The 21098-nt window shown below is 48.9% G+C and overlaps 8 protein-coding genes across 8 annotated transcripts; 4 read left to right on the forward strand and 4 right to left on the reverse strand.

Annotated features, from left to right (window-relative positions):
* Nucleotides 1-532: 532 nt before the first annotated feature.
* BO88DRAFT_334875 (uncharacterized protein) lies at nt 533-2472 on the reverse strand (the record flags this gene model as incomplete). The annotated part of the gene is made up of 2 exons (XM_025702824.1): nt 533-1873; nt 1924-2472. The coding sequence occupies 2 exons, from the start codon at nt 2470-2472 to the stop codon at nt 533-535; spliced, it is 1890 nt and encodes a 629-aa protein (XP_025565594.1).
* Nucleotides 2473-3457: 985 nt separating this feature from the next.
* Nucleotides 3458-4722, forward strand: BO88DRAFT_478619 (NAD(P)-dependent alcohol dehydrogenase). The gene is made up of 3 exons (XM_025712007.1): nt 3458-3815; nt 3880-4309; nt 4369-4722. The coding sequence occupies exons 1-3, from the start codon at nt 3533-3535 to the stop codon at nt 4655-4657; spliced, it is 1002 nt and encodes a 333-aa protein (XP_025565595.1). The 5' UTR covers nt 3458-3532; the 3' UTR covers nt 4658-4722.
* A 1307-nt stretch (nt 4723-6029) lies between these two features.
* BO88DRAFT_442315 (uncharacterized protein) lies at nt 6030-7616 on the forward strand. Its single transcript, XM_025709942.1, has 2 exons — nt 6030-6496; nt 6548-7616. The coding sequence occupies exons 1-2, from the start codon at nt 6045-6047 to the stop codon at nt 7560-7562; spliced, it is 1467 nt and encodes a 488-aa protein (XP_025565596.1). The 5' UTR covers nt 6030-6044; the 3' UTR covers nt 7563-7616.
* Nucleotides 7617-7638: 22 nt separating this feature from the next.
* Nucleotides 7639-9159, reverse strand: BO88DRAFT_384284 (glycoside hydrolase family 76 protein; the record flags this gene model as incomplete). The annotated part of the gene is made up of 3 exons (XM_025704690.1): nt 9053-9159; nt 8263-8972; nt 7639-8205 (listed from the first exon to the last, which is right to left on the reverse strand). The coding sequence occupies exons 1-3, from the start codon at nt 9129-9131 to the stop codon at nt 7639-7641; spliced, it is 1356 nt and encodes a 451-aa protein (XP_025565597.1). The 5' UTR covers nt 9132-9159.
* A 647-nt stretch (nt 9160-9806) lies between these two features.
* On the reverse strand, nt 9807-11456 carry BO88DRAFT_486262 (monocarboxylate permease Mch4). The gene is made up of 4 exons (XM_025712412.1): nt 10890-11456; nt 10590-10844; nt 10087-10525; nt 9807-10030 (listed from the first exon to the last, which is right to left on the reverse strand). The coding sequence occupies exons 1-4, from the start codon at nt 11375-11377 to the stop codon at nt 9863-9865; spliced, it is 1350 nt and encodes a 449-aa protein (XP_025565598.1). The 5' UTR covers nt 11378-11456; the 3' UTR covers nt 9807-9862.
* A 207-nt stretch (nt 11457-11663) lies between these two features.
* Nucleotides 11664-13506, forward strand: BO88DRAFT_240872 (homeobox protein meis). The gene has a single exon (XM_025702137.1). The coding sequence runs from the start codon at nt 11745-11747 to the stop codon at nt 13344-13346; it is 1602 nt and encodes a 533-aa protein (XP_025565599.1). The 5' UTR covers nt 11664-11744; the 3' UTR covers nt 13347-13506.
* An 801-nt stretch (nt 13507-14307) lies between these two features.
* BO88DRAFT_423620 (uncharacterized protein) lies at nt 14308-16212 on the forward strand (the record flags this gene model as incomplete). Its single annotated transcript, XM_025708663.1, has 6 exons — nt 14308-14340; nt 14395-14581; nt 14650-15804; nt 15865-15943; nt 15998-16056; nt 16166-16212. The coding sequence occupies 6 exons, from the start codon at nt 14308-14310 to the stop codon at nt 16210-16212; spliced, it is 1560 nt and encodes a 519-aa protein (XP_025565600.1).
* A 1851-nt stretch (nt 16213-18063) lies between these two features.
* Nucleotides 18064-20615, reverse strand: BO88DRAFT_478630 (sodium:solute symporter family protein; the record flags this gene model as incomplete). The annotated part of the gene is made up of 12 exons (XM_025712008.1): nt 18064-18273; nt 18334-18833; nt 18878-19196; nt 19243-19413; nt 19461-19511; nt 19556-19742; nt 19790-19873; nt 19916-20015; nt 20065-20251; nt 20299-20356; nt 20402-20477; nt 20510-20615. 12 exons carry the CDS (start codon nt 20613-20615, stop codon nt 18064-18066), a joined length of 2049 nt encoding a protein of 682 aa, XP_025565601.1.
* Between the last annotated feature and the right edge of the window lie 483 nt (nt 20616-21098).

The raw sequence follows: 21098 nt of genomic DNA on the forward strand, positions 1-21098 counted from the left end.
TAGTGGACTTGTATTTTGGCCGACACTTGTGCTTGTAAGGATGGTGATTATTTGTTCGTGTTGGTATATGATGCGGAACCTTCAGCGAAAACGCCTACTGTAGCGAAGATCCTAAGTCATATTTCTCGTGTTTACTTTTTGCAGCAACCTTACTCACCTCAAAGAATCATTTCTCGTGGGGTTGTATGTAGGAGGCGCATTTCTACTGTGCCCCCCCTTGCAGAGAACAAAAAGACTTCTAAAGTGTACGGATTGGCGCACCCCTCCCTTCCACAACATGGCATGAGCTCACGCGTGACAGTCGTTTTGAATGTATGCGACAGATTTTGCCTTACCAGAGGCCCAGGTATTCTTAGCTTGCTTCTTGTGATATCTTCACCAGTCTATCGCATTGATGATTGAGGAATGCTTTTCATAGTCATCGGAGCGTAAAATGTCCAATCGCCTAGGCTGTAGGGAAAATAGGAGCAAACAGGCAACACTCATCCTGATACGTCTCTGGATCACTTTCTATTGCTAAGCATCAAATCTGTCATACCATGCGGCACAGCATCCAACAAATAACCCACTGCAGCACTGCAGCCCTGATCACGCTGTATATCTGATGAGGACTCAGCAGGTTCCACGTCAGTTTCTCCACCCATAGTTGTATTAAACACGAAATGTAGTCCTCTTGGATATGGGGCGGGAGGATATTGCAAACAAAGAAATCCATGAACGAGGGAGTCAACCAACGACGAAGAGAGAATATGAGTGACGACAGTCCGAAGCTGGCTTTATCGTAATTCCTGATCTCTTTGATGGTCACATCTAATAGCTGTACAAATAGAGGTATATCGGAAGCAATGACAGGGGAGGATAATGCATCAGCAGGTGACCTTCCAGGCTTCGTTTCCTTTGCCATAGCAGTGCATGCGTTCGGAGAATTGGCGATTCGGGAATAGAAGGCTGGATCCATAATCTCGAATTTCAACTGCATGGGATGGCTGTCTTCCGAGTATTGTGTAGATCTCAGACAAGTTATGGTTTTCGACACTGACTTGCAAGGTATGTATGTGACTTCCAAGTTCCCTGGATTAGAGGCAACGATGTGTTTGAGGTATTCTCGGAAGAAGTTTTCTAGCGCCCTATTGAATAGGTTAGTATTTAGCCCAAAAATATCATGTAGGATTCTGAGAGAAGCATCTTTCCTTTCCCCATTTGTCCCACGCCTTGGCTCGCTCCCAGGCCGTATGTCCGGTCGGTCCATCATCCTCATAAGGTTCATGATGTGAAGCCGAATAGCTATAAAGAGGATCCTCGGTGTTGTCAAAGTGATATTCACAGTCCATGTCAAGAGGAGACGGAAGATCTGGAAAGACGATGCGTGGCTCGGGTCGATGGGTGGTACCTTGCACCTAACCCTGGCTATCATTCGAGGAGTTCCAGAGGGGTCTAGAGTGGTCGTGTTTGAGAGAGACCGGTTTGCTAACCATGATGCAGGCGCTACAGGATCCATGAACGTGCTAGATACGGTTTCTCCGACCTTTTCGAATGGACTGGCGAAGATCTCTTTCTTCCAGGTCGCTTTGTAGGCGTAAGTGTCACGTTGCGGGTTCAGCGAACATACCCTTCTGCCCTTATCTAAGTACTCCTCCTTAAGGTCCGCGGGTTGTTGACGGTTCCCTGCTGGGCTTCCAGGTGTGTTCGTACGTTGTACCCTGAACAAGACGTTTCTTTTCTCATCAAATGAGTTGTTGATCTCCATAATGACCGCATCTAATTCCTTGCTAGGTGAATATAGATACCACCATGTCACCACGCTCCGTTCCCACCACAAAAACCGCGGTACGCTCAGCATATACGCGTAAGGCCATTTGTCAGGGTCTTCGTTCTGAATGCATGTCAGCTTAGCTCTCAGTCTCGAAACATCAGACGGCATACATGCTCCTTCAGGAATTTACGTAACTTGATCTGTAAGCTGAGTGTGCCATCTCCACGGTGGAGGTATCTTGCCGAGTCAAAACTAAACCAGCTGGAAAAGAGGGAGCCCAACCAAGCTAGAACTAGGGATCCCTCACTGCAATTATTCTCATCCACATCTTCCGCATCAATAGAAAGCAGTCGTCCGAATCGGCAGCTGAGTCCTATCGGTATCCCGACAAATAAGACATTGAAGGTGAATTTGTTTTTGATTGGTGATAGGCGAGTATGGTTAAGCGTGGCAGGGAAAAGGAGAGGCCTCCCTATGACCGTCTGGTCGTGCTTTGACAGGCATCTAATTTGACGCGAAGTAAATGAGACGAGGAGAAGAAAGCCCAGAAGACCGATGGGTGCTATTGCCAAAGTGGAGACGAGAGTGGCTAGTATGACATTTAGCATACAGGACCACCCTCCCATATGAAAAACCTGAATACTCGTGAAAAATGCAGCGTGAAGCAGTAACCCATCAAAGGGTATTGGCGGTAAAAAGCTTCGCAACACAGAACGCATACTGAACACTATTTAATTTATGTTATAGATCATATATAGCTGGTGATATCGAGAATGCCAAACAGGTTACCTGAACTAGTAAGGGTGATATCTTGATGTTCCCTTTTCCGTCTCTTTTATCTGAAGGCCTTTCATCTATACACCATGCATAAGCCTCATGACGTGGTGCAGTTCACTCCGCCTCGACCGCCATGGTCCGTGCAGATATGTGGTACAACGCATCAGAAACCCTTGCATCCTTTTACATAATAGAATCTACCGGATTAGTGATTCTGATTGGCAATTCCTTCCACCCTTTTGCGTTATCTCACTGACGTAATAGTATACAGAGCACTTTCGGTACATGTGGCCTCTTCACTGCTTGACTCATTTCAATCGTCAATATCCATGTCACAGGACAACCACCTCTGAACAGGTGTTTTTTTCCCTTTAAGTTAGGAAGGCAATAATCTTCTATCCTGGAGAGTTAGTCATTTTAAGAACAAGGGGATTCGCTAGTCTGGTGAGATGAGGAGGTTCAGCATATCGTAACGGTGTAACACCAACAAAATGAGCATATATCACCGAGGTATACAACCTAGGGGTACCAGAGAAGTCAAAGCTCAACTACGGGACATGATCGACATGGTGTAAATTTAGACACTTCTACATGATCCCCTTCGGCTCTAGTCATCTACAAATTCTACAATTATACTCTTTGAAGGTATTGTAACTCAAAGTTCCGTATCTAATCAAAGTTTAGATGCAACGTTGCTGCTCTCTCTCTGCTCTCTTGAACCTAAAAGACAAACAGGGATACTAGCATATGCGGTTAACCAGAACAAGCCAGAAGAGACCATTAGGGGACGCGACAATTCCACGGCTTTAAGGAAGTAACACACACCGCCTTTGTCCTAATAGCAAGTAAGAACTAGGTTGCTATTGCTGTGCCATTCCTTAGGTTGTCGGCTCCGGGACCCCTTTCAGGCCCGGCTCTCCTGTCACCTTTCGCTCGAGGAGCTTATACACGAAAGAACAACACTTTGTCCACTCTCGCAGCAACAAAGCTTTCTAGACCGCAATGGAATTCACTTTCAAAGTCCTGTGCGGATCACCGGACGGAAATATTGTGGAGAAGCTGACCACTCGGCCACTGGGCGAAAATGATGTCTTCATCAAGACCACCCATTCCGGCCTGTGCGGAACAGACGAACACTTTTTACACCGCGACCAAGCTCTTGGACATGAGGGAGTAGGTGTAGTACAGCACATCGGTTCCAGCGTAACAAGGGTAAAGGTCGGAGACCGGGTTGGATTCGGCTTTATCCGTCGCGTGTGTGGAACATGTGACAACTGTATTAGTGGTATGTTCATGATTCCACGTTGTCGTGAATGCAATCATGAACTAATTCATATGGGACTCGTAAGGTTGTGACAATCACTGCAGAGAAAAGCGAGCATATGGCCAACATGACTTCGATGTTGGATCATTTAGCCACGGAACTGTCTGGGATGCCGATGCCGTCTATCCCATTCCGGATGGATACGACTCGGCTCATGCAGCACCACTCCTATGTGCCGGTGCTTCGGTGTGGGCTTGCTTGACTAATAATGGAATTCGCCCGTCTGATCGCGTTGGTGTCGTGGGAATAGGTGGTCTTGGCCATCTCGCGATCAAGCTTGCTGCGGCACTGGGATACAATGTCGCGGCATTTTCAGGCTCAGAAAGGAAACAGGAAGAAGCGCTAGCATTTGGAGCTTCAGAATTTCATCGCTTTCCCAGTACTCAGGGGTGTATCCGCATTAAACCCGTGAAACATCTTCTACTGTGTGGGAGCTCCGATGTTGATTATGCCTCGTAAGCATGACATTTACCGCCTAGATATGCCCAAATTGTCTGGCTAATGTACATCGCAGTCTACTTGACTTGGTTGATACAAATGGGACTATCTATCATATTTCTGTGACCCTGGAACCTACTCCTATCCCTCTAGTTCCCTTCGGTCAGAAGGGGATACGGATTCAGGGATGTTTCATCACTTCGCGGCGCAATCTGCAAGAGTTATTGGAGTTCGCTGCGCGGCATGATATCAAACCAACTATCATGACTTTTCCTCTTACCAAAAGTGGCCTTGAAGAGGCGTTCGAGGAACTGAGATTAGGTGGTATCCGATACAGGGCAGTCCTGGAGCACCCGGGATTATAGACCCGCACTTGGGCGTGAAGTCTATCTACGAAGGGAAGTATTTTGCAAATACCAGAAGACGGTGCTGTATCAAGCTCTTGAGGTATATGATTATTTCCGGTACTTTGAAGTGGCATTCCCCATTATATACAAATGGATTAGCCGATAGTATTATATGTTCATGCGATTACTTTCCATATTAACATCCATCAGTGAGGTCCTGTCTTGGGGTAGCCTCGTGTGATCGCTATGGAGACGCCCGCTGTGAAGCAGAGCAAATTTTACGTAGCTTTGTCAATTAAATCCATTCCCGTAGTTCCACACGAAGGCAACACTTAGATATCCCCTATTAGAGATTATAGGTCGGATCTACGTGAATGGTTAGATCATGCGAGGCTGAGTTGCAAGACAGAAATACTCTTAACTGGTCAATCATATGGACAATATCCATCCTCAGCGAACTAGGTGAGTGTGAATAGTCATAAAAGACACGGCTTATTAGTTTAGATTCTTTTCGACACATCAAAAGCAGGTACTGGATGTTTTTAAATCTAGCGTACAAAGTGGATTTTCACATTCTGCAACGTTTCAAGAAAGATCAAATATTTGTGTGGTGGCTCTCAATAATCGATGATCTATCACGAGTGAATCGAAGAGCTGATGAGTCTTCACCGATTACACTCAAAGGAGGTTATTTCTAATTATGTTTCCTCTTTGAAACAGGCAAATGTTATATAAAAAACCCATAACTCATGAGGCCTCTTGCTACAGCTACGATCAGAAAATAACTAAGTTTTTCTTCTGTTATCTGCGTCTTACACTGATAAGTACTAGTTATATACATCACACGAAAAGGGTACATCCAGTGGTACATTTCAAGTCTAATAATTTGACCCGTTAGTGTAGGTGCGAGACTAGTAATCAAAACCACGCTAGTACACGCGGTCTTGGAAGCGCCCGCAGAGCTAATCTTTTATCTACAGTCTGACACTTATAACCTGCCAGCTGGCATCTGAACTAACCATGTAGATTGAAAAAATTCAGAAAGGGGGTTAACTACCTTTTATGATAACTAAATCAATTATAGGGTGTGTTGACATTTAGCAATCGAGGGAACCACGAGACTTTCAGATATCCAACTTTATTTTCTCCAGAAAGCGCCTTTCCCTATATGAGGAGGTCTAGATCTATTCGTTATGGTAAAGTGAGAAGATTAACTTCAATCTACCAAATAGAACAGGCGAGATGGTGAGAGGCGGGCCTAGACCATTACAGTTCACTCGCACGTCCCCCTCATGTGTGAGTGGGACCACCCGAATGTGCCGCCGCCGAAAGTCCCCCCCTCCAGCCGCGGCGAGTAAGGCAAGTGTATTCCAACCTCACCTGTTCCTATCCAATCCCCACAATCATGCCAGTCCTCTCCATCCTCCCCGCTGACGTGCTCTTGCATGTCATCTCTTTTCTCGATCACAGCGGAGATGTCTACTCCCTTTCTCTCCTCAGTCCCTCACTGTTCACTCTTATTCACGGCAACGACCTCGTAAACAAAACCAAATACCGCTGTATCCGCATCACCTGCACACCAGACCTGAAACATGCATATACCATCCTCCTCGACATCCTGCGTGACCGTAACCTCGCCAGTTATGTTCGCCACATCGAGATGGACATTCCTGTTCGCTCTCCGCTGAACTACAAACCACGGGAATACGATCGCCCCGTCGACCCAGGCGACATGCAGCGTCTCCGTGTTGCCGCCACCCGGGCTGGCTTCATCGGCCCTGAACAGGAGAGACTACTCAACATGGCCCTGCAGGAGACAGACTACGCCAAGGACTGGCAGTATCTCACTTACTACAAGTATGTTTCCTATTACTATCATTACAAACACGGCATATCTAACCCAGTCAGCACCCAAGAGGACGCCTATCACGGCAAATCCCCTTTCATTGCTCAGGCCCTGGCAGTCCTCCTCATCGCATCGTCCCCAAACCTAACTTCCCTCGCCATATCTCCCCCTTTCTGGGAATACACATCTCCCCGATTTGATGACCCCTCCGACAATCACCATTCCGCCGCCAAGATTGAAAAGTACCCACTAGCCAAGTTCCTTCAACGCGCCAGTTTGGGTCATTTCATCAAAAATGGAGAAAAGAAAATCTCCTACTTAGCCAATCTCAAGTATTTTCAGATTCTAACAACAGAAGCCTCCAGTTTTCATATTGCACGATCCCGCGCCTGTGCTCCCCAGGACCTCTGTCTCTGCATTGAGCTGGTGCGTACCCTTCCCAGCATCGAATCGTTACGGATGCAGGCCATTCAGGGATTCGGGACTGCGACTAGTGCTGCGCTGGAAGGTTTGCTTCTGCCATCATCGGCGAGTATCTCGCGTTTGGATCTCAGGGGCTGCGATTTCAAGTCGGACTTGTTGTGCAAAGTTATCCTCTCGATGAAGTGCTTGAAGGACCTGAGGTACTCCGTTGTCCACGGTGGCTGCTATGCCGGCTTTGCGGAGTTCTTTGATCGGTGCAGTTTGATCCAGGCTGTCTTGCGCCACAGGGCCACGTTGGAAGTGTTGGATTTGGAGTTTGATGATCAGCTGTCTCATTTTGTTGCTGCTGGTGGAAGTGAGGTGCTGAGGAATGCTGAGGATGAAAGTGTGCTGAAGAAGTTTGTGTCGCTGAGGAGCTTGAGTCTGGGTGTGAGTTGTCTGTGGTATCTCGCTACTCGGATGGGTGAGTTCGGTGATATCGTCCTGGTGGATCATTTGCCGTTGCAACTGGAGTACCTCCGCATCAGAGGCTATGAGAAGGGACATACGAAAGCACTGGACAACATGTTGGGTGGTATGGAGAGCGCGAGAGACAAGCACCCTGCTCTGTGGACAGTCCAAGGTATCAACGAGTACATTCCTGTAGGAAAGTAATTCTGTGACCAGCATAGTTACCATAAAGAATGACAATATGAACATGTACATAATGAAACCGAAAAGATCCCACCCATCACTCATAAACCATCCACCCCGTGGACCCAATAACAATCATCGAAAGCATCACCGTCATCATCCCTGCCCCCGCCCTATCCGCCTTTGTGATTTCCAACCTCAAACCCTCTGGCACCGGCGCCGGCGCGGGCCCCGGCTCTCCACCTGCCGGATTGCCTTTACTCGTGCCCCCTGTATCCTGCGTCACAGGGGGATCAACCCGACTGATCAACGTCGACTGCATCACCTCCAATGCCGCCATCTGTATCCCCACATCATCCATTCCATCCCACTTCCGATCCGTCCACTTCAGCCCGCATGTCGCCTGAAGCTCACCTCCCGTGCACGTCTCCGCCGCTGCCTTGGCCGACGCCCGCAGTTTCGGCATCACCAGATCATACGTGAACGGCGCCATCTGCGTCGTCGCAGCCATCCACCGCGCCAGGTACCCCTTGAAGGAGCGTTGATCGACCTGACATGTGTTGACGGGCTCACATGCCCGCTCGTACATGACATCGTCCTGGAAGAAGACGAAGCTCGCGTTGAGGATCCCTTCTGTCCTAGCTTTCCAGACAGGTGATTCAGTCTGGCACGTTGTTAGCATCGTGCCCCAATCACACGATTACTGGGGAATGAGACTCACCAAATTATACATAACAGCAGCCCCTAACAAATAAACTCCCGTATTATACGTCCACTCAATATAATTCCAATCCCCACACCCACTACTCACATCGGCGCCATCCCAAAACCGATACGTATCCGTCATGAACCCTACCTCGCCCGTCCAATCCCACACTGTATCCGCCCAGTCCGCATATGTGCTATTTCCCGTATATTTTGCCAGCCTCGCAGCCAAATTAAAGAAACACCCATTGGAAATCGTATTCTTATACGTCCATCCATTATTAAACGTGAATATCTGCCACCGTAGTCCACCGTTACAGGTGCTCGTGTCCCAGCGCGCGGCTTGCGTGTTGAATACGGCTTGCGCCATTGCTAACCACCCTGGGCTTCCTGAGGAGGGCGGAGGGTCGGGGAAGTTTCGCTCTGCGGCGGACATGGCGGCGAACGCCCAGAATGATTGGTCGTCGTTGCCTTCAGTGCGGGTTTGGTTGGCGGGCATGAAGGAGCCGCTGGGCCCGGCTTGCCAGGTTATTCCTTGTGTGGTGATGTTGTTCCATGTGTCGTCGGAGGTGAGGTACCAGTATTCCACAAGGGCTGTGAACATGGCGCCGGCTTCCCACCAGTAATAGGGGTCGGGGAGGTTGCCGGGGTTGTCACCGGGTTGGTTGCCCGTGTAGTGGGTTAGCATTTGGCGGGCGATGGAGTGGCAGGCTGCTTTGATGGAGTCTATTCGACTTAGTTAGTTCGTTTGTTTGGCGGCTGTATGCACGTATTAGGGGCATATAGTGAAGCAGTAGGGGTAGTACCTGGATCGTCGACATCGTAGTCAATGGCCTGCACGACTACGATGAAGGTATACAAGATGTGCCATATTCGCAGCAACATGGTGATGATGGTGGTGAATCAGATCTGCTCTGCTCACTGAGCGGCAGCGAAAAGGAAAGAGAGAGGAAGGAAGATTGAGTTGTGTTGATCGGTGATTCCCATCTACGCTACATTCCCATTCCCGCATCGGAATGTGGCATCTCATGCTTCCATAGAAACGGACCCCACCTAACAAACCATCCAGGAACACACCAATAGGGTTAGATCAACCATTAAACTCGAGATTTGTGATGCAGTGTCAGGTCACACTGGATCTGGGGTTGAGTTTTGGGCCAATAGGCATAATTTGGGGTGTGGATAAGGGTGGGTGTTTTGGCCGGATCCGGCAACGTCGCATTCCTGGGGTTGTAATTTGTGCACTTTGTTATTGTGGCTTATTGGATGGAGGTTATTGTCGCTTTTTATTTTAATTATTTTTACTGCTTTGTTTGCTTGGTGGTACTCTGGGGTTAGGGGACCTGTGGTACTGGGGGTGGGTTCGTTGATAGATGATACGGGCGGACGATACCTTGCACTTAGCTTTGCACTCGGGTGTACCGGTCGAGAGTACCATTGGTCAATTGGTTTTATTGAGGTATTCCCAATAATGTTTGGACCTATACCAGCGGTCCTGTTCAACCACTGCCTCCCCGGCCATCCTACTTTATATAATCATATCCCCCTTCCCCAAGAGATCATTAATACGATTCAGTTCACAGAGCATCCTATGTTAATTCTGGTTCGAATGTAAGCTACACCTTCTTAAGAAGCCGTGTATCCGTCTTCAAACGTATGAAAGCAGCCAGAATCGACGCTCCTAAAGCCATAAATCCCGCATACAGAATGGCTGGCCTGTACGCCTTGATCCCGGCATCCTCGCCACCCGAGGCATCAAGAATGTAGCCCGCAATTGGGGAGCCCTACATATCACAATTAGTATCCCGAAGCAAAGGCATATTCAGAGCACTGCACTCACCAAAAGATAACCCCCTGCCCAACTAGTAACAATCATACCCATGGCAACAGACACCCTGGCGGACCCAAAAACGTTCCCCACAACTGTAGGAATAGTAGAGAAAAATCCCCCATTCGCCATCCCGTTAATGATCACGAACACGACCAACGGTCCAATGGACGTTGAAACAGGCCAGATGATCAGCATACTCAGTGCGCTGAGTAACAGCGAGACGAACAGCGTGTTGAGTCCGCCGATCGTATCGCTGGCAAATCCACAGGTCAGTCTTCCTAAAGCGGAGGAGAAGTTGAACGCTGCTACGACACCAGCACCTGCGGCTGAGCCCAATCCTAGGGAGTCGGTGTACAGGGGTAGGAAGAAGGGCGGAACGAGCAGTGGGAATGTGGCAATGGCTCCGGCTGCGAACAGGAGCAGGAAGCGGATGTCACGGAATAAACGCCTGACGAATTTATAGTCAGCCAGGCCAGGTGTGGTAGTTCGTGTGCTGAAGGTGCTGTTCTCACCACTCCACGAAAGCAGACGGGGGAATCGGAATCCGCTGCTTCACTAGGAAAGCTGCAGGGAGACCGGTACCCATCGTGATGAATCCGAGAATACGGAACGTCCAGGCTATGCCGACGCGAGATAGCAGGGCATCCAAGATGAAACTGATGGCGGCACCGCCCAGGCCACCAGCTGCATAGACGATTCCGTTGGCAATGCCGCGCTTTGCCTTGAAGTATTGGGCGGGTGTGATCGAGACCACCATGAAAGAGATACTACTTCATTAGCATAGTACAATCAGTAGTAGTACAGGGGCATACCTCGTTCCGAGTCCCATCACCACACCGGATGTAACAAACAGACCGCCAACTTCATGAACGGCGAATCCGCTGAGAATCTCTCCCAATCCGAGTAGGAATATCCCCAGGAGTGCCGACGTCCTGGTACCTAGTTTGCGGATCACGCGAGCATTGAGGATTCCCAGAAACGAGATGCATGCTGGAGCCAAAGAACCCACAAAAGATAGAGTAGATGCAGATGACACTCCCTCCTTGACCAGTGCTGCCTGTAGCACACCCCAGCAGTAGGACGTCCCGATGAACCACCAGGTAATTACTGCACAACCTGCGATGACTATCCATCCTGCTCCTCCTTCAGGAACTTCGGCGTCGGCCAGACGGGAGGCCTCCATGACCTCATCAGTGGAGTCTGAGACTGGCGCGACGGCATTTTTGGGAGCCCTCGATTCAAGCTCAATCGGGGGACCCTGCTGCCATTCGACGGCAGTGGTGGTTGACGTGGAAGTCATAATGAATAGATGATGTAGGTGACGCGATTGCTATGGATGTCTAGGTATTGAAGAGGTTAAAATAAACACTAGCAGGGTGAGAACCCTAACTGCCAAGATGAAACCTACAGTGCAGTTGAGTGAGTCAAACTAATTGCATCTAAGACTCCGTACAAACTTTATGATTAATTTACCTAACTATCACCCTCCGATCTCGGCTACAGTCGGGACAAGCGGCGAATAAGAGGATCCATGGAAGGCGGCCGACAGCCGGCAAGTGGAGCGGATGTCAATGGCAGGGCGCAGAGGATTTTGTCCGCTTGCAACAACCTCAACTTCACCTCGATCTAGGTCCGTACTCTGGTGAGCATGTCCGCACATTATCCAGATGGAGCACGCTCACCAGGCGCTCCCTAAATTATGTGATGATATCTTATCCCTGCCACCGTTGTACGATGAAGACCCTGTTTCATATCCCACTAGCGTAGATCCCATATTCTCGCTGCCGTCAGAGCTTCCCGACAGCTTCTCTCCGCTTGCATCCCAGCCAGATACGACATCAGTATCTCCAGATAGCGGGCCTGCCCGTTCTGCCCGCCCTCATCAGCGTCTATCCGGGGAGGCCGTGAGAGCTCTCAGATCATGGCTCAACAACCACCCGGAGAACCCGTATCCCACGACACAGGAGAAGGATGAGTTGGCGCAACGCACCGGCCTGACTCGGGCGCAAGTCTCCAACTGGTTCATTAACGCTCGACGGCGTAAGCGCTCCAGAGGCCATATATTCTCTGCACGTCAGAGCCCGTCATTTCTATCCCCCATGGAGCGTTGGAGGAGCTCGCCACCGGAAAGCGAGGCCGCAGCCACAGACGACATCCTGCGAGCTCTCGCCGATAGCGATATCTCCGCATTATCAGACAGCTCACCATACACTGTTCCCCAGTACGCCTGGTCCAGCAACGACTCCAGCGGCTCCTTCATCGCCGGAGAGGCTTCCATTAGCAGCTGTGCTCGCAGCCAATCATCCAGCTCCGAAATCTCAGTCGCCTTGTCATCACATAGGCCTCCTCAACGCCCCCCTACCCCGCTTCATCGTCCACAATTCCGTCGCCATCGGCGGAAGCACATACGACACGCAAACCGTCTCCAGTGGACTCGTCGGCCCTACCAGTGTACGTTCTGTGCGGACACCTTCGCGACGAAATACGATTGGCAGCGCCATGAAAAGGCCCTCCATCTCCCCGTCGACCAATGGCGTTGTTCCCCTGAAGGCGGACTCATCGACAACAACGGCACACTCACGTGTATCTTCTGCCAGGGAACCGACGTTGACGATGATCATCTCGAAACATTACACAATTACAGCATCTGTCTCGAGAAACCACCCGAGCAGCGCATCTTCACTCGGAAGGACAACCTCCGGCAGCACCTGAAACTAACCCACTGTGTCGACACCTTCCACGCAGCAATGAACACCTGGCGAGAAAGCCGAAGCCACTACATTTTCTCCCGCTGCGGTTTCTGCAGTGCAACGTTCCAATCCTGGCAGGAGAGAGTCGATCATGTCGCCGAGCATTTCAAGCACGGGGCGGACATGAAGCAGTGGATGGGTGATTGGGGCTTCGAGCCGGAAGTGCAACGGCTCGTTGAGAATGCAATACCGCCGTATCTAATTGGGAGTGAGGCGCAGACTCCTGATCCGTGGAGGACGTCAGATGTGCTTCCTATGCCGAGGGAGGAGGATGAAGAGGACGATGAGATCCCGTTTCGGTGGGATGTGCCAACTGCTTTGGATCGGTACTTTGATGTTCATCGCGATCTGTTAGAGTTTATTCGCAAGCAAATGGCCAACGGATGCAGGCCGTCGGATCAAATGATTCAGGATCGGGCGAGGCTCTTCGCGTATGAGAGTGATGATCCGTGGAATCAGACGTACGCCGATGACTTGTTTTGGTTGGAGGCGGTCAAACAGGAGGCTGGGTTGGTTTAGGCAACAGGTTAGGTCCAAACCGAATAGTCTGTCTTTAAATAGCTTTTCATTTGGTTTTGGACTACTATCTCAGCGGCTTGCTGCATATGGTAGGCCTTGTGTCAATCTTTCAACATTTTTGCCGTTGGCATGATATGCCCTGATAGAATTCGGCTTCTTACGCGCTAGGGCCTATATGCGGTGTGCTTACAAGGATCAATAGCTGACATGAAATGGACTAGTATTGCAATAGTTCAAGGACAAACAAAAAGAAAGACGAAGCCGAGCAGCCACTGTATCACAGAAATATAGTCCAAGATCCTGGCATATATCTTCCTTCATGCATGATCGCCTCAGACAAGAATCTATGGAGCTATGGTTCTTTATGCATAGAGTATTTGCAGGACAGCTGGAGACAATCGGCGTTGGTTCGATGTTGGTGGCTCGGGTCGTCCGCTGGACTGCCTCCCCCAAATTGAATTTTCAGAGAAGTATTGTGGGAAACCTATTCATATATAAAGTAGTATGTGATGCTTTCTCTCGTCCTTCTTGGATCATTCTGCGGCAAATTTGAGCATAATGCCACTTTGTAGACACTTGGGGATGATAAAGGATATCACCGGGGGTAAGATTAACAGCGTACCGGGCGCATCCGTCGATCAAGGCCGCAGCGGCAAGTTCCTCCGCCCAGAGATTGTACTGCTGCGTTTCGTTCGTCGATGTATAACTTTGAATAGCAGTAAGCCTTCAGGTTCCAGCATAGGTGAATCCCTGTCGTGACGCATAGTAGGCTTTCCAAATAATAGAATTTATAAATAACTGCTTTACTGCTATCTAAAGGATGATTATTCACCATAGTTGTCGCGTCAGCCACAGTTCCGGGTAAATATTTAGTAGACCGTCTATGCCCTCGGGCATCAACTTCCTTCAATTTTCATTTCCAGTTCCTTTGACGACGCCATCTCCTACAATGTCGTCGGCTATGACGCAAATTGGGAATTTCACCTGGAATAGCGTATGCATACTTCCTCCATATCCTGATCCTCCGTTTTCTAAAACGCCTTACCAGACTGCTCCAGCGTCCACCCTCAACTTCGTACCCTGCTATCAGAACTATTCCTGCGCGCGTCTCGAGGTTCCCTTAGATTGGTCTGATACCACTGACAATGGTACCGTCATTTTGGCCATCATCAAGCTCTCTACGGAGGTTGACCATAATGACAAACGCTACGGTGGCTCCGTCATAATCAATCCAGGTATACACTACTTCAACAGCATATAATAGCTTGATAATTCTATCTCATGATTGCTCACTTTCAGAAAGGTGGTCCCGGTGATTCAGGAGTGCAAGAGATTCTCAATCGCGGAAAAGAAATTCAGAACATCGTCGAGAGCTCTGACAAGGAAGAGCGGTATTTCGATATCGTTTCGTTTGATCCTCGAGGCGTCGGAAACACCCTACCCCCTCTTTCATGCTTCCCGAATCTTCTGTCCAGCTATCTTTGGAAGGAGGCTGTACAAAGCGAAGGCCTGGTTGATAGCTCCGAACATGCAGAAGGCTATCTTTGGTCTCGCATGCAGGCTATTGGCATCGCATGTACGGATACCGAGAAGGGTAGTGCTGATATTGGTCCCTACATGAATACCTGGAGCACAGCACATGACCTCCGCCATCTTGCCCGGTTACTGCAACCCGGTTTTAACCAAATTGCAAAGCTACAATATTGGGGCTACTCGTATAGAATTCTTCTAGGAATTACCTATGCCAGTCTCTTCCCAGACCAAGTTCATCGGATGGTATTGGACGGAGCGGTAGACGCACTACGCTGGTATTCAGGACATCTCTCTACTTCCTTCCGTGATGCAGATCTCGTAGTAGACAGTTTCTTCCGCTATTGCCACCGGGCCGGCTATTCCCGATGTGCATTTGCTGATGCGTCTGCTAATGCATCGCCTACCGATGAAGACGAAACAGAAGCGATAAACTATCTTCGACAGCGCCTTACTGACATCCTAGCAGACCTGAGAGCGAACCCGCTCTGGACTAGTCAACCCAGTCCTGAGATTATGACATACTCCGATGTCAAAACTTTGCTCAAAACTGCCTTATATGCCCCAAATGATCTTTTCCCTATTCTTGCTTCGATCTTATCAGACCTTGACCAGCGCAACGCAAGCAGCATGGCAGCATGGAAAGCTGCTCTACGGGAGGAAACACGGCCCGCTCATTGTCTCGATTCTGCATGCCAATCTTCTACTCCATGCCTTGAAGCCTGCCGATATGGCTCTCGAATTGAACTCACGGAGGGTATTGCGTGTCTGGATTTGAATCGGAAATTACTCAATATCACGCAAGAGGAATATTCAGAGCTATACCTCCAGCCAGTGATGGAGAGCAGCTACTGGATTGGAAATACATTTGCAGACTTCTATATGCCATGTGCTAGTTGGAAGGGCCAGGGTCCGGGGTCTTTCGAAGGTATGCTCACTACACCGACCATGTTGCTGTTGGCTTGGATGCATGCTAATCCTCATAAAGGGCCTATCGGTGCGCATAATATGTCTACGCCCATTCTTTTCGTCAGCAATACTCTGGATCCAGTGACTCCACTTGCCGAGTATGTACCAAGTAACAATTATCTTTGTTTAGGACATGCTAACCACTTTATTAGCGCCCATGCTATGTCCGCCTTGTTCAACGGGTCTGTAGTGCTGGAGCAGCACGCTGAAGGTGTATGTTCATCACAATTTCACTCAATGCATCCTCTTTAATTTACTGACATTCGCTGTAGCATTGCTCTTATGCTTCCCGTTCGCTGTGTACGGAGCATCATATCAAGACGTACTTTCGCACTGGAGAGTCGCCGCCAGAGGGGACGCGTTGTGAAACGGAAACCCATCCTTTCTCGGCAGGGTAAGAAACAGGTCTTTCTTGATGGAATTCTAATCGGTGTGGGTTGGTGTGAGCTAGTGTGAGTTGTTGGAATCGAAATGTATACCATCGGAATAATTTTGATTATGGTTATGTGACGATGATACCCTCTCGACAGTTGTAAATTGCTTTGTAAACCTAGGCAGCATACCCTGAGGGCTGTGGAGCGACATGCTCACAAATTAGGGTCAAATTCAAGTTGTGATAGGTACATTGCACCAACTGCATGGTACGGTACAGTATTGGGTTGGATCTGCTTGTATTCGAAATAATTCTAGTACGGGTCGCTCGAGCGTCTAGTGTGTCGCTGGGTAGCTCTGCAGACCTTCAATGACTAAGGAAGAGGGCAGTACCTCATTATATTGATAGGTCACTATAGAAATTTCAGAACTGTGTCCACAGCGCCACCGCACATAAGTCATAGAAGGCTGCAGAAGTTTTACACCATATTCAGCAGACGGACAACGGTGAAAGACGTGAATAAGAACTACGTTCTATGGCCGTCTTGAATTATTCCTGGCAGTGGGCATCTAGCCAATTATCCCTCCTCTGTTGTTGTCAGTTGTAGTAGCCACATCATACCTAAGCGTCTGGCACGCAAATACTCCAGTTCCTCCGGCCTATGCGGATAACCCAGATTCATACGCAACTCCGTGATGTACGGGCAATGCTTTACGATGTCGTAGATCGCCTCGGCGTAAACTGGTGGTCCCCTAGTCTGTCGTATGGGTTGCAAAGGCCCGAAATGAAGATCTTATTTAGGTAACAAATGTTTGGTAGCATGGAGGCCGAATGGTGCGAACTTGGCACTTCATTCACCAGCCTAAAACCCACTATTCCCACGTTGAAAGAGAGACAGCTGGACCGGGGCCACGCACTGAGCACACGGAAAAACTCAAGGATTGCGGATTGGAAGGCTTGGTTCATTATTCGTTCAAATGGTTTTGCTGGGTCATAGTGGCTATACATGTAGCCAGACCAGTTTTCATGCTTGTACGGAACACATACCCGATACTCAATTTCCCGTATCATCATGCGACGAGCGGCTCCAGCTTGTGAAGTGATGTCCTCAAAAACATCAACAGGTATTCCGGACACCGGCGCTTTCTCATTGACATGCGTACTACAAACCACAACGCGAAAATAATTAAAAGGCTCAAAAGCCTCCTTCCACCAGCAGCAGACAGTGGTACAGGGGGCTAGTGGCACTCCTTCATTTCTAAGACTGTCTCTAATCAATTAGAGCAGCTCGATTGGCAAATTCGCAGCCCTCATATAAGTTTGTAATCAATAATTAAGTTCTGGAGTTGAACGATTTCTGTAAATAAGACAGTCCCGACACAAATACCAGGAGGGAAGCCCACGTAAGTAGCAGAAACGACGGAAGTGTTACAGTGACTGTGATGTCTCAAATGACCATGTATCCTTGCTGAGGAAGCATTCTCAGACTGATATCCTTGGAAAACCTGGTTTGCAGACACCCAAAGCAGAATCATGATTTTCTCGACGGAGATTGATCCGTCTATCCAGCACTGGAAGCCCAAGAAGTGCTTCTGTATACATTGTTGCTGCGTAGGAAAATGTGGATATATAAAGGGCCAATAAAGAATATACAAGGTATTGACTCGTTTATAGTAGTGATGAAGTTCTTGAAATTGAACGACAAACGACAGCGGTCTCTTATAGGCATTTACACGCGCTAAAATAGCGTCACTACTTAACATTCATGATTGCTGCCGATCATGCGTAGGCAGGATCCATAGACATCTCCCAGTACTCTGAATATTCCGCAAAATGACACACCGATTAAGACTTCTCATTCATTCTGAACACCTCAGGAGAATCATTTGTCACTGATGGCGCTGATGAGGACGTGACTGCGTTCTTTCTTTCACGCAGCCCTCGAGATATTTGCATCATCTGCTGCACTCCCCCATCAATAAGGGGATAGAATATCGCCACGAGCATTGTGATCCACAACCAGATAATTCCCACAACGACCCAAGCAGTGAAGAACTGACATTTTGTTAGCACTTCACCGATCATCATGCGTGATTAATGGTGACAAATACTTACTCCCTTCCCAAAAACATATTTCGATCCGTACATCGGCAGTGGCCATAATACCCAGTGGCCCAAGAAAGTTGCAATCGACCAAAATGCAGCAATGCGCCCCCATCTCTTCAATTCCTGGGAATCAAACGAGGATCGAGTTTGCTGCGCCTCACTACCTGGGCCGTTCACCGTGATATCGCTATCACTATCCAGTCGCTCGAGTCCTAGCTTTTCCTTGCGGAATTCCGCCCAGTCATACCTCTGCGGCTTAACTAGGGTGATCACGACAGAGTATAGTATGGGCGAGAAAGCAGACGCTACAGTTCCATATACACAAGGTAGAATCTGTCCTGTTGAACTGACAGATACTGCGCCGTAAAAGTGCTGCGCTGTGCCAAGCCACACCCCGATGCCGGTCGCCATTCCCAGAATTGGGGACAGAATAGCGGCTGCTCTGTTCTGTCGACGCCAAAGGATCGTGAATGCCATAGGAAAGATACCGGGACAGGTAACCACACCTACTTCATAAGTATTTGCACCGATGTTAATTGAAGTGGAGGCTCACCGAGCATATATAAAGTCCAGCCTAGGTCAATACCGACGTAATGGAGCATAGTGCTGAAGCCGGCAGAAAAGGCAGCGAAGAAAATGACACCAAAGTGACTGGCACGGATAATGTCTCTGTCTGATGCTGCCTTGTTGATGTATTCTCGGTATACGTCAAAGCTGAGAATAGAGCTGACGGCGATGACTTGCGCAGAGATCGTCGAAGTGACTGCCATGAAGGTAATGAGGAGGACTGCAGCCGCCCCACCTTTCCCGGCAATAGTCATGGCTGCGTATGGAAGGACAAGGCCATTGCTGACTTCCGTGGAGGTCATGCGCTGCATTAATTAGCATCTTCGACGACCAAAGGCGGACAGGACCTACGCGGGGATACGTTGGAAAAGAAGACGTATTCTCGAGGCCTAGGGCAAGAGAACTCATGATGGTTCCTAGAGCCCAGGGAATGGCAAAGTAAGCAATCCCACCGATAGTGTAACCCGGTACTACCGAGGAGGGAGCGGCGGAAAATGCTTTGATGAAATAGCTAGTATCCATCTGACAGAAATGTTAGACATTCCTCGGGTTGGTGTGTTTGTACTCACGATAACCAGGCCGAAGTTGGAGCAAATATGAAGAATTCCGAACAGGATAGCCTGGATTTGTTAGCAGAGACAACAACATGGACTATAGTACGTACACCCTTCGAAGTCATGGTCAGGTATGTCCCATCTTGATTACCAGACACAGGATGACGCTGCGCAGCGGCTTGCACAAGCTCATATAGCTTGCCGATCGAGCCAACCTCTTCGAATGTAAACGCTTTGATCGAGAGATAGCATGCAATAATGAGAATGATCGCCGTATGGAAGTAGTCCGTAAGGAATCTTATCCCGGTAAGCATAGCGTACTCTTTCTTCAGCTGGGCACTCACGTTGCTTTGATGCCGCCTACGAAGGTGTAAACGGTAACGCCAACGGGCAACAGGAACGTCGCAGCAATGATGTGCATTCCAGTTCTATATGGTCAGTAAGGTTCGAAAATTCGGTGAAGCACTCACATGGCTGATATAACCGCAGCTGCACCCAAGAGCATGTTCGCGCAGGCAAATATGTTGTTAATCAAGCACAAGGTCATGAAGACCGCATGTGCAACACGACCTGAAAACATCAACAACAAGCCAATAGGTATAGCTTCTGAGCAGCCTACCATAACGGATTCGGACCACTTCGAGCGACGTATGTGCATCCGGAATCTTCCTCTTGCAGGATATCCCGATCAAGGCGAAAAAGACAATCATCGGACTGCAGCCTGCGGCAAACCAGAAGGGGCCAGCCACGCCATAGTCATAGCCCACAAACGATGCTCCTAGCATTGCTGTCGTCCACAACCAAGACTGTCTACTCAGTAGGGGATAGATCGCTATCAAGGGTGAACTCGTACCGATATTACTGCGGATGCTGTTAATCCGGTTCGAACGGTGCGATTGGCAGTCATGAACCTGAAATATTAGCAGGTGAAAGCCCATTATTCTTATGGGACGTACATCTCAGTCTTCCTGTTATCTTCACCCGTTGTCTTTTTGAGTATTTTGGTGATGACCATCATCACTGTTTTGTTAGCTGCAATCCTCGTCTAACTTCGGTGAACATACCACCGGCGATGATGAGCCCTAGCACCACGACAATAACATATCCAACAGCCTGAGACAGTGGCGGCTGCACAGATGCCCCTGCTGCGCGAGCTTGAATTTCTGACATCTTGTCAAGATACTCCAGTGGCTAGACAATGCAGCACTCGACAGCGGCAGAAAGACAAGGCTGACGATGTGGAGGCACCCCGGCAAATGTACCTTTAAGATCTACATCACGCTCACATTATCGCTACTATCACGCTATCCGCCGATCATTGTATGCTACAGCGAACATCGTGTTCCTTGATGATACGATAGCTTATGCATATGAGGTGCTTTGACCGGGTTCCAAGATCCTGGGGATCATATATCTGGATTTAAAGTTATTCGGCCGATATGCGTGCATGATTTTCCATATAGCGTAAGGTCAATAAAGTTAAGTTATTGCGTGACAGGGACAAAAGTTGGCGGAAAAGGACCAAACATAGGGCAGGGGTGGATGCTCCGGGAGCCCGAGGTGGCTTGTGCCAAAATTTCGACCAACTACCGAGGCCATGTAATTCTCTACCAGAAGGCGTCGTGTCCAGATTTCAGATAAAGGGATTCCTAA

This window comes from Aspergillus vadensis (genome assembly GCF_003184925.1).
Source record: "Aspergillus vadensis CBS 113365 unplaced genomic scaffold BO88scaffold_5, whole genome shotgun sequence".
In the NCBI taxonomy this organism is placed as follows: Eukaryota; Fungi; Ascomycota; class Eurotiomycetes; order Eurotiales; family Aspergillaceae; genus Aspergillus; species Aspergillus vadensis.